Source organism: Odontesthes bonariensis, chromosome 3, assembly GCF_027942865.1.
Source record: "Odontesthes bonariensis isolate fOdoBon6 chromosome 3, fOdoBon6.hap1, whole genome shotgun sequence".
In the NCBI taxonomy this organism is placed as follows: domain Eukaryota; kingdom Metazoa; phylum Chordata; class Actinopteri; order Atheriniformes; family Atherinopsidae; genus Odontesthes; species Odontesthes bonariensis.
The window spans coordinates 41,691,487-41,705,274 of NC_134508.1; the positions used below are offsets into that span (position 1 = coordinate 41,691,487).

At 40.5% G+C, this 13,788-nt stretch overlaps 1 protein-coding gene across 1 annotated transcript; it reads right to left on the reverse strand.

Annotated features, from left to right (window-relative positions):
* Positions 1-407: 407 nt before the first annotated feature.
* Positions 408-10,970, reverse strand: LOC142377587 (Krueppel-like factor 15). The gene is made up of 3 exons (XM_075461840.1): positions 10,692-10,970; positions 7,841-9,289; positions 408-2,428 (listed from the first exon to the last, which is right to left on the reverse strand). The coding sequence occupies exons 2-3, from the start codon at positions 9,070-9,072 to the stop codon at positions 2,260-2,262; spliced, it is 1,401 nt and encodes a 466-aa protein (XP_075317955.1). The 5' UTR covers positions 9,073-9,289; positions 10,692-10,970; the 3' UTR covers positions 408-2,259.
* Positions 10,971-13,788: the final 2,818 nt, after the last annotated feature.

The window sequence follows — 13,788 nt, forward strand, 5'->3', positions numbered from 1 at the left end:
AGAGTGTTATATCATTCTTCCTTCTAGTTCTACTTAGTTTTAAACTTTATTGTTTGGGAGCCTAGGATACTAATTGTTGCAGTTTTTCAGAGAAATCTGTTTTTTTTTCTTGCTAAATATATATTTTTTTTTTCTGTGCATATCAATGTGCATTGATATATAGCTTCCTCTATATGTAATACATGTCAGGGTACATTTATTTGTGTGTAAATGTATGTATTCCTAATTCATTCCTAATAGCAGTAAAGAATATCAAAAGGGGGGAGCCCTTTATAATATTAGCATTTCTCAAAGCCCCATTTCATGTCACTGAAAAGTTTTTCTTGTTCACAAAAATGTACAATAATGACACAACTTAGTTTTGCCATTATTCTGAAAACACTGAATACAAAAAAAAGAAACACCAAGACATTTATTTTATTTATTTGTAAATGGGTAGAACAAAGAAAAATAGATATATTTATATGTACTGAAACGTTAAGTTATGTACACATAAGGTTTACACAAGAGATATTCATAACCCCTGATTTGTTGTGAGATAATGGTATCACAATAGTCTCTGTGTGTTTCCTGGATGCAGCACGCTACACTCCTACATATTTACATACATTCATAGGATGCAAACACCTGTTCTAAGCAGTAAAAATTCAAAACTTGAATGAAAGGAATGATGTACAATGTTATGTACCTTCACTTGATATTGCTTTACATGAATAAAATATACATGGACAGCATAGTCATACCCCTACATATTCAGATTGGGGCATCTGACATGTTTGAGAGCAATACGGGCATTCAGTTTTGTAAGAATGACTTAAAAGGGATGTTGTAATTACATTCCCGGGAAGCTCATCCTCCTGGTACTTCAGCACCATGTAGTGTGACCACTGGTATCACCTCAGCATAACCTTGCTGCCAGCACAGGTGAAAGGCCATTAGGGCGTTTCCAGGAACAAATAATGCAGCGTTGAGGCAGATTTTGTGTTAAGTCATTAGTAAAACAATAGTTCAAATTAAAGCAGATTGAGTCATTCAGTCCTATGGGTGGGTATGAAATGAGAGGGCCATAACATGAAGAGACACTTAAAACATTGTTAAAGTTAATATCATCAGAATGCATGATTTCCAATGAAATATTACTCTCCAACAAGGATGTGTTGTACAGTAAGGCTTAAAAACTGATACAAACAGAAGAGCATCAAGCAGGTTATTCTGCTTGATGCTACACACACTTGGCAAAGGACTTTTCAAAGTCTGAGACAGTAAGCCTCTCAGATAAAGTTTGGAAAAAAAACTGTTTGGAGCCCTACCCAGGAGGCCCCCCTCACACTCTGAAAATCTCTGACTTGGCTTCATAGTAATAATAATCAAAACAATGATTTAAAAAATAAAATAAAAATACATTTAACACTGAGCAAGCTGATTTAAAAATCACTGTGCGCTTAACCTTTAAGTTGGGTTTGATTTTTGCATTTCTTGTGTTGCTCTGTCATTCTCCTCCTTATGTCTACACTACTTTACAACGACTGTAAATTTGAGGAGTTGGTAGCTTATTGTGAGAGATCCCCTAATTTCTTATGCAATCAGTAGTTCTCTCCATGAAAGTATTATAGTTATCTCCCTGTACATTAAGAGCAAGTTAAATGACAGATGTCTACCCTCTGAGAATGAACTGTGTCACGAGGCAGCAATAACAAGGACAGTACCTCAACAGAAACCACTGTGGACCCAAGTAAGAATACTACCACACTATTAATAGTAATGGGGATCCACATGAAAATCAATTGAACTTCCTAAAGATTGCATAAGATCTGGAATGTCCAAGAAATTGGCAGCTTTCAGGAGGTAAAAGGTAGTTGCTGTCTTTCAGGCAGATTTGACACGCAAGGCTATTACCTAAGGTATCACATAATCCAGACTGAATGAAAGTAAGCTTATCTTATCTTCTGCTGAGGCTGGGGATAAGGACAGAACAAACAAAAGGGGAAAAATATGCCGAAGTACCAACAGCAACAACAACCCATTTAACTGATTACAAACGGGAAGATAACCGTATTGGTTTATAATAAATTAGAACAATCATAGACCACTCAAACACAAAGTAAGGTGTGCTCTCACTCATATATTCAAACTGACTTGTTGGCACAAAAAAGTATGCACACACCCATACGCTCACATCTTGCTCCTGTGGCTTATCTCTATGAGGTTGATCCCAGCATTCCCAGTGATCGTGGTAATTCCAGTAATTGCAGTAGAGTATCAGTTTGCTGAGCGAACTGTCCGGCTGCTACGTGGAAAACGATGGACTTTGATGTGTTTTGACAGGTGGTCACTCCGTGCAAACTTCTTCTCACATACAAGACATTGGTAGGGCTTGACCCCTGAATGAGACCGCCTGTGACGAGACAGCTCATCAGACCGAGAAAACCTGAAAGAAAGAAGAAAAAGGATGTTTTAAATTCAGTGAAGACAAATAGAAAAATGGAAATGTGCGGATTTAAGTTACAATTCTGATAGCCTTTGACTTTACTAAATCACAAAGCTGCGATAACTCGTACAAGCCATCATCCCATTGTTTTAAATGAGCCTGTAATGGGCAAAACATTACTTTTGAAATAAACAATCAATACATGAGTGGCTCAAATGCTATTAGAGGATGAGTTTTCTCAAGTGAAATAACCAAGAGTCGAAAAATAATCAGACATCAGATTTTCAGACATCTCTGAGGTCTGGGTGGCCTCTTTTCAAATACTGTCTTCTCATGATGAATCTTATTGGAATCTGACTGGGGAATTAGTGTCATCTTATGGGGAAGGATATAGACATTAATCACAATTTTCTTTTGCCAAATTAGTGAAACTTTGTGATACTGTGATTTAATGTAAATCTAGCTCCTGACTTTGTCCCAATTTGAATGAAGCTGAAAGCAAAGAGTCCAATAATACAGAGTAGGTTTTTTGTGATTGTAACAGTATTTCTCAGTGCCAAACTTAACAAGAGACTTAGTGAATGACGACGCGACTGCACTTTAACAATTTAGGTCTATCAACTTCCTATTTTTTTAAGTGGCTGCACTACTTTTCTCACCCAGTTCTCACAGATTTAACAGCATAATTATGTGTCACAGACTAAAAGTGCCTCACATGTTTATGCTATAACTCATTTGCCTGTGGCTTATTTGGACAAGCATAGCATCACAGCGGAATTTGCATGCAAGGAAAATGCTACTTGGCTGTAGCCACAGGGATAACAGCTCCAGGGCTTCTTCCCAGCAACCTAGTTCTCTGTAACTGACTGCATCCAGCTGGGCTCTGCATCCCAGATGTTACTTTTCTGACCTGACAAGATGATGATTGATGCAATAGCACCCTCTAATTAAGAAGCAACAAGAAGCTAAACTTAAAACCCAGTGTACTCTCTGCCATATGTGGACACAAAATCTAGACTTGTGGAAATGATGCGGCAGTAACATAATGAAGTTTAATTATGAGAGCATCTTATATGGTGGGACACTGCTAATAAAACCATTCAAACAGAGTGCAAAAAAAAAAAATCTACATTGGGAAGAATCCACTGAAAAAAACGTGGCCTATTTCCACACAGTGACTTAAAAGAGAACTGCGGTATTTTCAACATTAAGCCTCTTTTCTGAGTCGTCTGCAATGTTTTAGAACCCCCCTCACCGCTTTTTTGATGTTTACTGCTGTCTCCGGTATTTGCCTAATTTTGATTCATCTTAACCTGCTTCAGAACGGCAAGTCATGCGCATGTCCAAAAAGGTCCGTAAAAGCACAATAAACGTCCGTTTTCAAAATAAACAACTCACCGGAGTGGTTACTGGTGTGCACTGGTAATCCATATCAAATTTCGTTGCGAAAAGTTGCTTCTGTCGTGTTTTATTTGGCAGCTCGTTCATGCTCGAACTATTTTCTTAGCGGTGGCGGAGTAATATCAACGAACATCCAGTACAAAATGTCAAATAAAACACGACAGAAGCAACTTTTCGCAACGAAATTTGATATGGATTACCAGTGCACACCAGTAACCACTCCGATGAGTTGATGATTTTGAAAACGGACGTTTATGGTGCTTTTACGGACCTTTTTGGACATGCACATGACTTGCCATTCTGAAGCAGGTTGAGAAGAATCAAAATTAGGCAAATACCGGAGACAGCAGTAAACATAAAAAAAGCGGTGAGGGGGGTTCTAAAACATTGCAGACGACTCAGAAAAGAGGCTTAATGTTGAAAATACCGCAGAAAATACCGTTGAAAATTATCCATTTTTGACTAGTACATTGCCTAACCAGAGACTGGAACTGGAGTGCCCACAGCATTATGGGAATTCCAATGAGTAGAATGAAATTTCAAAGAGGAGGCAAGAATAAAAGCAGAACCATGTAGCCCTTTTCCTTTGACCTTGAAAGAGAAGCTTGCACTGCATCCACTGAGTCTAAGTGGAAATTAAGCATTCTCCTCATGTGCAGGCACTAAACTCCCAGTAGCCCAACTTCATTCTCAATCTAAAAGAATTAAACAACACCGCCGGATAAAATTAAGCATGCCAAGTTATTGAAAAACTGTTCAAACGTTCCCCAGAAAACAAGACCAACGACATCCATGGAGCCACTGTGGACAATTTTTCCAGCAATGATTTTTTTTTTTGTTTTATGTTTTTGGTCATTTCAGACTTGGCTCAGTGTCTCTGGCCCAAATGAATAATAAGTAATAGGGACATCCACTTCATTGGATAGTTATAACATTTAGCAACTTGTAAATACACAATCGAAGTATAACTGTAATCAGTGCTACTGATTAGAGCTGATTGGTCAGTTTATAGAGGTCTACATCATGCCACATTCAGACCAAGTTATATATTTGTCTGGAAAGATGGTTACTGGGGTCCAACCTTATTATGGTATAAGTGAGAACCTAAACTCAACTGTCAATATACCTATGATAACGAGAAGGGATCACGTCAATGGTCATCTAATTCAAGTTTTAGTAGCTGTAAACATGGTATGCATGGTGACAGCTACAGTTGTCCTGGGACCTGCTACCAGACCATAGCTGTTGTGGGTTAATAATAATCTAGATTCTATTTGTATGTTGTAATGCTACCAGTATTGCATTTATAATAATGCCCAATTTGAAATGAATGTACACTAGTCAAAGTAGAAAAGACTGTACACTATTAAAGTTGTATCTTTAGTTACATTGCTGTACATTGAAATACTAAATTCTATGCATTTTAGCATCCAGTGTCTCAGATCCCTACCAGCCTCTATGAGATGAGTCTATACGAGGAACCTCGCCTGATCCCTCTCTTCCCTTTCATGCAGTGAGGCAGCCTAGACGTTCCTAACCCACAGTCATGGTAACTATTCAATACTTATTCTTTGTTCCATCCACTTCCTCACTGCTGCTCTCTTCAAGTGATTGTGTGCAAAACTGAGACAGACCTCTTTCTCTCCCTCAAACCGCCTCTCTGGACTGCATCTTAACAGCAACCAACAACATTTTTGCTCTTGTCTGCTGCCTTCAATAAATCCTGCTTACTTAATTTTGATTAGCTGGTTCTCTTACAATTTAACTAAGTTTTTTTTTTTTTTATTGGGTGCCCCCTCCTTTATACCATCACACTGTGGATTACATTTACACTGGCTCTCTTTCTTTCTCTCTCTCTCTCTCTCTCTCTCTCTCTCTCTCTCTCTCTCTCTCTCTCTCTCTCTCACACACACACACATTTTCAGCCAAACTAGATCATGCCTTTTATACATAGACAAGAGCCCTTTGTTAGCTGGAACGTACTGTCTAGATTAAACTGCACAAATTTCTGCAACTCCCCCCATCTATCAGAACACACATATGCAGCATGACTAGGGGCTGATTGCCTGGTTGGAATGAGCACAAAGCTTGTATTGTTGTTTGCTCAATACTTGCATGTAAAATAGAAAATCATTGGTAAATGTTTAAAACAAGGTTTCTCAAAGATTGGTCTCTGCAAGCAGTAGCAGGCACGATTACATAATAACTTATTGGTTGGGGTAGTTTTGACAGTTCATTCCATACCCATGCACCCATGCTTATTACATGAAAAAAACATGCACTATACAAGTATTTGACTAGTATTTGATATGCTGGTCCTCGTACCCAGTTAAAAGACTGACATGAGCTAACAAAATAACTTTGTAGGGTGGATCAAATCTCACTTTTCTGGATGTCAGACGAAACAAGAATTCCGTATTGAAGGGCAACTGTTGTACTAATAAATAACAAAATAAATTACACAGATATAAGGTTGAATTCTATCAACATAACTGTCAAAATTATGTTCTGTGATGGGTAGTTGGAATAAATAGTTTTAATAAGAGTATTTTTCCTCATTTGTCAAAACTGTATGGGGCCTTGATTTATATGAAGGTTAATAGGGACCATAGTCTCTATTAGAAACCTTTTTCTAGGAGTTGGTGCGCCAAAAAACTGAAACAGTAGAGTACATTAAATAAAATCCTAGATAATTTGGTAGGCAATACTGAATTTATCTGTTAAAAGTTTTTTGGGAAAAGTCAATATTAAATGTTGCACTCTTCACCAGTTTTTTTCAAGCCACAACAACTGTCCTAATGTGCTCAGGAAACCAGCCAGAACTCTTTCATCTGTGGACAAAAGTCCCACTCTGTCATGCTTACACACAAAACCCACATATACGCTTTCACACTGATATATGTTTAAAAAAAAAAAAAAAATTCACTTTATTGAGTAATAAAATTTCCTCACTGATGAAGGCATCCACGTTCTCTCTCTGCCGTTACAAACAGCAGGCTTGAAATTACTTGTTTTATAGTTGGCATACACAAATATCCACATATATATACTGCCAAAGCAACTGCACAGCTGTCGAGTCTCAACAGGAGATGCCCATGTTGTGGTCATGTGATTTCAGCCCACATGCTCTGTCCCAGATTAAGTTTACATCCACAAAAAAAGACATCCTAGCTATTCTTGTACATCCCAGATATCTCACTGTCAGTTGAATTGTGTAGGCGAAACCCATTTGTATTGCCACCACCTCACATCATTCCAATTAACTATTTCAAGGCTGCACAACAACCATCAAGAGGTCTTCAGGTGCAAGACTTAGATAAGAAAACAAGAGGATAGTTTTTCTTTGCTTATTTGTTATTGATCATCAGGTAACAGTGAGGGACCCAGCTGATAACTGAAAAATTGTGCTAGCATGTCACAAAAAGAAAGACAGCAAAGCCTGGATACATTGGTAGTCTAAAAAAAGGACATTTTATTGAGTTGCTCCTCTCATTTGCTTGGAAGTTTGGGTGCCTACCACGGATTTGACCCCTTAAGGTCCCCAGATCTTTGCTGAATGAGCAGTGATAGTGATAGTGATAGACACTAACACTGATAGTGAACAGTGAGTGTCACTAAAATTCCACACCATACTTGGTTCCATCAAAGCAGCATGACAACAACAGCGACTCACATTTCCCTGATTTATATTACTTCTTCTGTAGTCATAAATCTGAATGAAATCTGATATCTGTAACATGCTAGAGTCTGTGTTATCAAATAGTTCTGTGAACAGAAACAAACTTTGACACAGACTTTATATAACCAGTTATAAATATCACCTAGATTCTCAGTCTGACCTGCTAAGATAACAAAAACATAAACCTAAAACATACAGCTTGTGATCATAACAGCTTTGCACGGGCAGATATAATGTGTGTGAGGCTAAAGTTTGATGTTGACAGCCAGTATGTATGAGTGCACTGCAAACAGAAACACATAAATTCATTCAGTTTCCTCTCCAAAACCCACCTCCATCCACAGCCCTGCCAGTTGCAGGCAAAAGGCTTTTCCCCTGTGTGTCTCCTCAGGTGGGCCTTCAGGTGACTGCTCTTTGTGTACATCTTAGTGCAGCCAGGAAAAGTGCATTTGTGCATTTTGATAAGATCAGCCACTGGATTCTTCTGGAACTTTTGACTTCCAACAAGAATCCCTGATCCCTGGCTGGCCAAGCTATCCCCAAGTCCAAGAGGTTTGGCTGCAATTGGGACTGGAGCAATGCGTACAAACTTGGAGGACACATTAAGGCCGGGGGAGGGCAATATGTGGGGCACCAGGGCAAAAGTCTGACCTTGGATGTTGACCAGTAGCTGTGCAATTTTCATGTCTGAGGCTGGGGAAGGCTTTGAGTGCTGGGCAACTGGGGTAAGTGGTGCTACTGTCGGCTCTTGCTTCACCTGAACTCGCTGAATCTGTAGGACGACGGGCCTCCCGTTAGCATTTGTTCTACTGTCTGCTGATGAAGGTCTGTTGGTTGATCCTTTCTTGGCCCCTGTGTTAGATTCATGTGTGTGGTTAACTAACTCTGTTTTGGTCTCACCAGAGGCAGCACTGATCAGACTAGAAGTACTGGCAGTGGGAACAGTGTGGTCTGAATATTTGGCCTCTGGTTTCAACTTAGGCTCAGGAGAGGCCGCGCTGCACCACTCTAGACCAGCTTCTGCTCCAACTTCTAATCCCGGGCAACCCTCTTGGATCTCATGCTTCATTGTCACCATCTCCATATTCTCCTCCAGAAATTCCTCAATTTCTTCCAGTGTAGGCTGGAATGACCCTCTACGCTGTTCCACTGTCTCCACATGGGACCAGGTGAGGAAGTCAAAATTTTCCTCTTTTATTGGCTCACGTTTGGAGGGCTCATCTCTCTGTGAGTTCCGCAGAAAAGTGGATAGTGGTACAGGTGCCGCAGATCCTACAGACGCACTGCTGGCACCTCCTAAAGATGCCTGGGACAGCAGGTAATCTAGGAGGCTGTCGTGACTTTCAGCACTAGAGTTGCTGCCGTAGCTGGAACTGAGCACCTGGGAGTCTGGGCTGGAGCAGGATCGAGGGCTAGAGGACTCACTCAAGTCATCCTCTGAAAATGGTGAGGGCATCATGTGGTAGGAGCCCAAATCTGTGACCATGTCAGACAGCTGACAACACTGTGGAGAGTCACTGTACGGAAGGAAAGACTCCTCACTTACTGGAGAATTATCTACCATCCCTGGCTACTGCCAAACCACTGGTTCTTGCTGGACTCAGAGTCTGTGTTTAGGATGATTTGCAAGAGAACAATTCCTTGGACGTGGGAAGTTAGACCAAATAAACCGAGGTCACCAAAGCCACACTTCCCACTCTGGTGAGATAATTAAACACCTGGTGTGGAAAAAGTAATCGTCCCAGAAACAATCCAAGGTCTCCAGCCAGGATGATGTATATCTGAACAGAAATAAACAGAGCAAAACATATCTGTTAATGTTAATCCCACAAAATCAACAGCATATTTGACCTGAGACAATATTAGATGATTTTTAGGGTATGACATTGAAAAATGCATTATTTGGGTTCCTGATCCTCTAATACCTGCTTCATTGCATGTTATCGTGGTTTAGGGCAAATGCCTACTTGTGACTCTGATCACAGAAATCAATAAGCTATCAGGAGTTAACCCAGAAGAGTTTCTTCTAATAGTTCAGTTTCTGAGGTGGAATTTTTTTCAAAAAAAATATTCGTATTTTGCCTAAAAATGAAATTCTGAACTGTAAGATAAAGTTTGATATAAATCAAAGGCTTTTAGCTCAAATATGTGTGATCTCATTATCACTGTTCTAAGTCCAAATCTGACTAAATTAATTTTAAAAAAATCCATTTGTTAGGGTGTTTGTTTATTTTCTTTAGGCCTATGCATTCTAATAAGGTTACAGTTCAGTAGCATTAATCTACAATTGGGTCAGTTCAAGATGTGTTTTGTACTGAGCAGTACTGTCTCTCTAGTGTCAAGAACGCCATGGATGGTGTGCACTGTGGCTGTACTTTATCTTATTTTCATAATGTCCTACTGTTGGCTTCATAAATAGGTTATTTTCCAGGAACAGGGAGCATTGGACATACTCCCCCTTCCTCCCACCTCCATCCATCTTCCCTTTCTAGGGGCCCCTCAGTGGTCCGAGTGACCGAGAGTAAACTCGGCCAGAGAGAGAGGAGAATAACATTACCGGGGGAAAAAAAAACCCGCGTGGGGCAGCAGGGAGTTGCTCGCGCTCCTCCACATTCCCCTGTGCATGTGTAGCTTATCCTGTTTCACCTGTCACACTTGTTCACGGGACAGTTAAAGAGCAGTAGTCATGTTACTGACTCTATGTGATTGTTATGCAGGCTGCATTATATTTTTGTTTATTTCAAATGGAAACCGAGACAAAGACAATGACTGAGTTGTGCATTCTCCAACGTCTTGCATTGATAAGCGAAACCATGCATGAATTGATATTTCTATTTGCATAACGACGCGATTTAAAACCTTTCAGAATTATTTTCATGCGGTAGGTTTTGTTGGCAGGACTGACCAAATAACTTAGAAATACGAACTGTGGAAAACTCAATCAAAGTCAATTCATCTGTCATTCTGTCTTTAAAGTGGCTCAAATCAAACAATCCTACAAAACTGTGTCTGTGTGCCATCTTTCCCTGCCGTCCCCATCGCGATGCATAAAGCATGAGTATGGCGCGCGTCTCCGCTGTCAACGTAAACATGTTTTCGTCCAGTCTGCAGCAGCAGCATATGGCACTGATCAGAGCCTCGCGCGCCCTGCAAACCTCGAAGGAAAGAAACAAAAAATCTTACCTTGTTAGTTTAAAGAAATATTTAATCCAGCTCCAAAAGGCACGGAGAGGATTCCTTGTAGTCGTTGCATCTGACGGAGCAATTTTTGCCAGCGCAGGTTTTGCCCTTGAGACTCTCCATGAAGCGTAGCGGCAGTAGCAGCTTACTGTCTGGTCTCTGTGCTGTCGGAGTTGTACTATATGAGTGTCACATGACTGCAAGTGTGCTTTACAGGCCCACTGTAGTGAAAAATAAGAGGCTTCTCCTGCTGAAGGCTCGTCCCCGCTCCGCATCCTTATTGGCCCGGTGTGGCAGAGTTAGAGGCGGGCCGTCTGTTCTGTCACTCAGACTCTGCTGCGTGGACCAACATGCGGGACTCTGATGCAGGAAGGGAGCAGAGTGGTTACTTGTTATCATGAAAAATAACAAGGGGGAGGGTTAGCCGAAGTGAGGCAGCAGGATTCAGGAATGTATCCTAGTGAAGCACTTCTGCACCTGACTCAGTGTATCAGGATATACATTGTTTAGCACTGTGCATATACATACATAGTAGGCTGTATATTTTGTCACTATCAGAGTCACCAACTGATAGGTACATTTAAATATGAGGACCTAACTGAAGTCCCCAAGTATCTAAAGTGAATTTGAGAGTTAAAACTTGGTTTTACAGATAGGGGTAGATAGTTAGGTGTAGGGTTGAATATTCAGTCATTTAAGTTAAGTTTATGCACAAGGACTTGGACATTTGTTGTGTCACTGGAGTGTCCTCACAAGAATTCACTCTGCACACCTTAGACTTCCAGTACAACTCAGAGTCCCAATAAATGCAGAGTCATCTCCAGAAATACTCAGATGACTCTGAGGTTGTTGGGTATATCTGTGGCCTCTTCACCTGTATTGCGCCTTAAAGGGATAGTTCGCCTCTTTTGACATGAAGCTGTATGACATCCCATATTAGCAATATCATTTATGAACATTGACTTACCCCCTGCTGCGTCCTGTGAGCCGAGTTCCAGCTGAGTTTTGGCGTGCACGAAGGTAGTCCGGCTAGTTGGGTGGGGCTTGAAAAATAAAGCATCTTGCTTCTCAAAAAAATATGTGTTCAAAAGAGTAATACATTTGCATCACAAAATCGTTGTCCAGGAAAAAGTCAGACCTCACATCGCTTGGCGCTATTTTTGCCTCCCTTGATATCAATGTGTCCAATGTAAACTGTGCAGACCGAAGAGCAGACCGAGTACTCCCCTGCTTCCAAGCAGCAAACACCGTAACAGGTGCAGCTATCGCTAGGTGGCTAGTGGTCTTTTTTCAATATTGACATGTAGAACCCGACATCTGTTTTTCCCAAAAGCAGCTGAAACTTATCTGACCCCAGAACATCTCATCTGAACACAGAACACCAATGTCTTTCTCTTCATCTGAGATGAGCTTCTGCCCTGAAAACTTGACGGTATCTTGTGGTGTTAGGAAACCAACAATAGGCCAATATAAAGTTGTTCACAGTCTGTACAGCTGTTTGTAAATCGACATTACTCTGGGCTAAGTTCCATTTACTTGTAGAGACTTTCAAGGAGTCAGCGATTGCAGCAACAGAGCCCATATTCCCATAAAACATCCTTCTACTCCAGATACTACAGAACGCAGGAACTGTAAGACTAGTTTGTAAGTATGGAGCTAAATCAGTCTCAATTTTCACAAATGTACAGAACGATTCACATGTGTGCAGGACGATTTACAAATGCACAGGACGATTTACAAATGCACAGGACGATTCACAAATCCACAGGATGATTTACAAATGCACAGGACGATTCACAAATCCACAGGATGATTTACAAATGCACAGGACGATTCACAAATGCACAGGACGATTTACAAATCCACAGGATGATTTACAAATGCACAGGACGATTCACAAATGTATTTCTGATGCACACACAAATATAACTTGATTTACAAACGGCTTCTGGTCTGTGGACTTCGCTGCATTTGTGTGTGCTGGTTACATGTGTTTTAAAGTAAGTTTTCTGTGCAGGACTTTAGTCCTTGTGGTAATGTTAAGTACTCTTTAAATAAAGCTAGATTGGATTGGGTTGATGTGGTCCATCATCGGAAAGTGTTGATGGAACTTTGAGGGTCAGTCCTGGGGTTGCATAGGTTAACATACACAGCAGCAACAAGCATGGTATCCAGTTATGCGGTCTCGTGTCTATTGATGATGTCTTGCAGTCGTCCTATTGCTGTGGTCTGATCGACCCGTGGCTGGTTATAAACAGCTAGCACAAGCACTGCCCTGAACTCAATCTATAAATAAAAAGGTTTGCACTTCCCTGTCAGCACTCGTCCACACAACGTTTCTCTACCACCAGAACTTCCATACACCAGCTGTTGTTAATGGAAACACACACATCGCTACCTTTTTCTCACCGAGGCATTTGTGCAGTCTCTGCGGTGGACAAAGTGAGTCTGTAGTTGAATGGCCAAGTCTGGCATACTTGCAGACCCCAGCTGGTCGAGGCAGAAGGTCACCCTTCCTGAGTCTGGTTCTGGTTCTGCCAGAGGTTTCTTCCTGTTAAAAGGAAGTTGTTTCTCTCCACAGTCGCCTCATGCATGCTCAGGACGGGAGATTGGACGGAAGAGAAGTTTCGGTGCAATCTGTCTTAGCTAGGAAATTGTTTTTTTAATGGGACTGGTACGTATGAATTGGACTAATTTTGAATTTAATTAATTGGACTCTAATTGGCTTGAATTGAACTGTATCATCAAAGTGACTTGAGATGACATTTGTTGTGATTTGGTGCTATATAAGTTGCTATATAAGATTTGGTGCTATATGAGTTGAATTTAATTGAATTTGTACATCTTACACTGGCAGTTTAAAAAAATCTTCTCAGCATGCTGCTACTGCTTACAAAGACAAGATTGAAAGTGATGTTACATGAAATCAGGGTAATGCTTTAACTTTGACTCCATCTTGTGGTTTAAAATAGTATTGGACGAAAGGGGCATGGCTGAATCTGCAACATATATAGTACATTTAACTAGCTGTGTTTATGCATTTTCAGACATGAGTTATGTAACATTAATGAAGGTATTCATTGGTCACATTTGCATTCCC

Bases quoted from the DNA above. Each gene is read 5' to 3' on its own strand.
- LOC142377587 (XM_075461840.1), bottom strand. From the start codon at position 9,072: ATGGTAGATAATTCTCCAGTAAGTGAGGAGTCTTTCCTTCCGTACAGT. The intron at 2,429-7,840 runs GTGGGTTTTGGA...TCTTTCTTTCAG, and splicing joins TGGCAGGGCTGTGGATGGAG to GTTTTCTCGGTCTGATGAGC.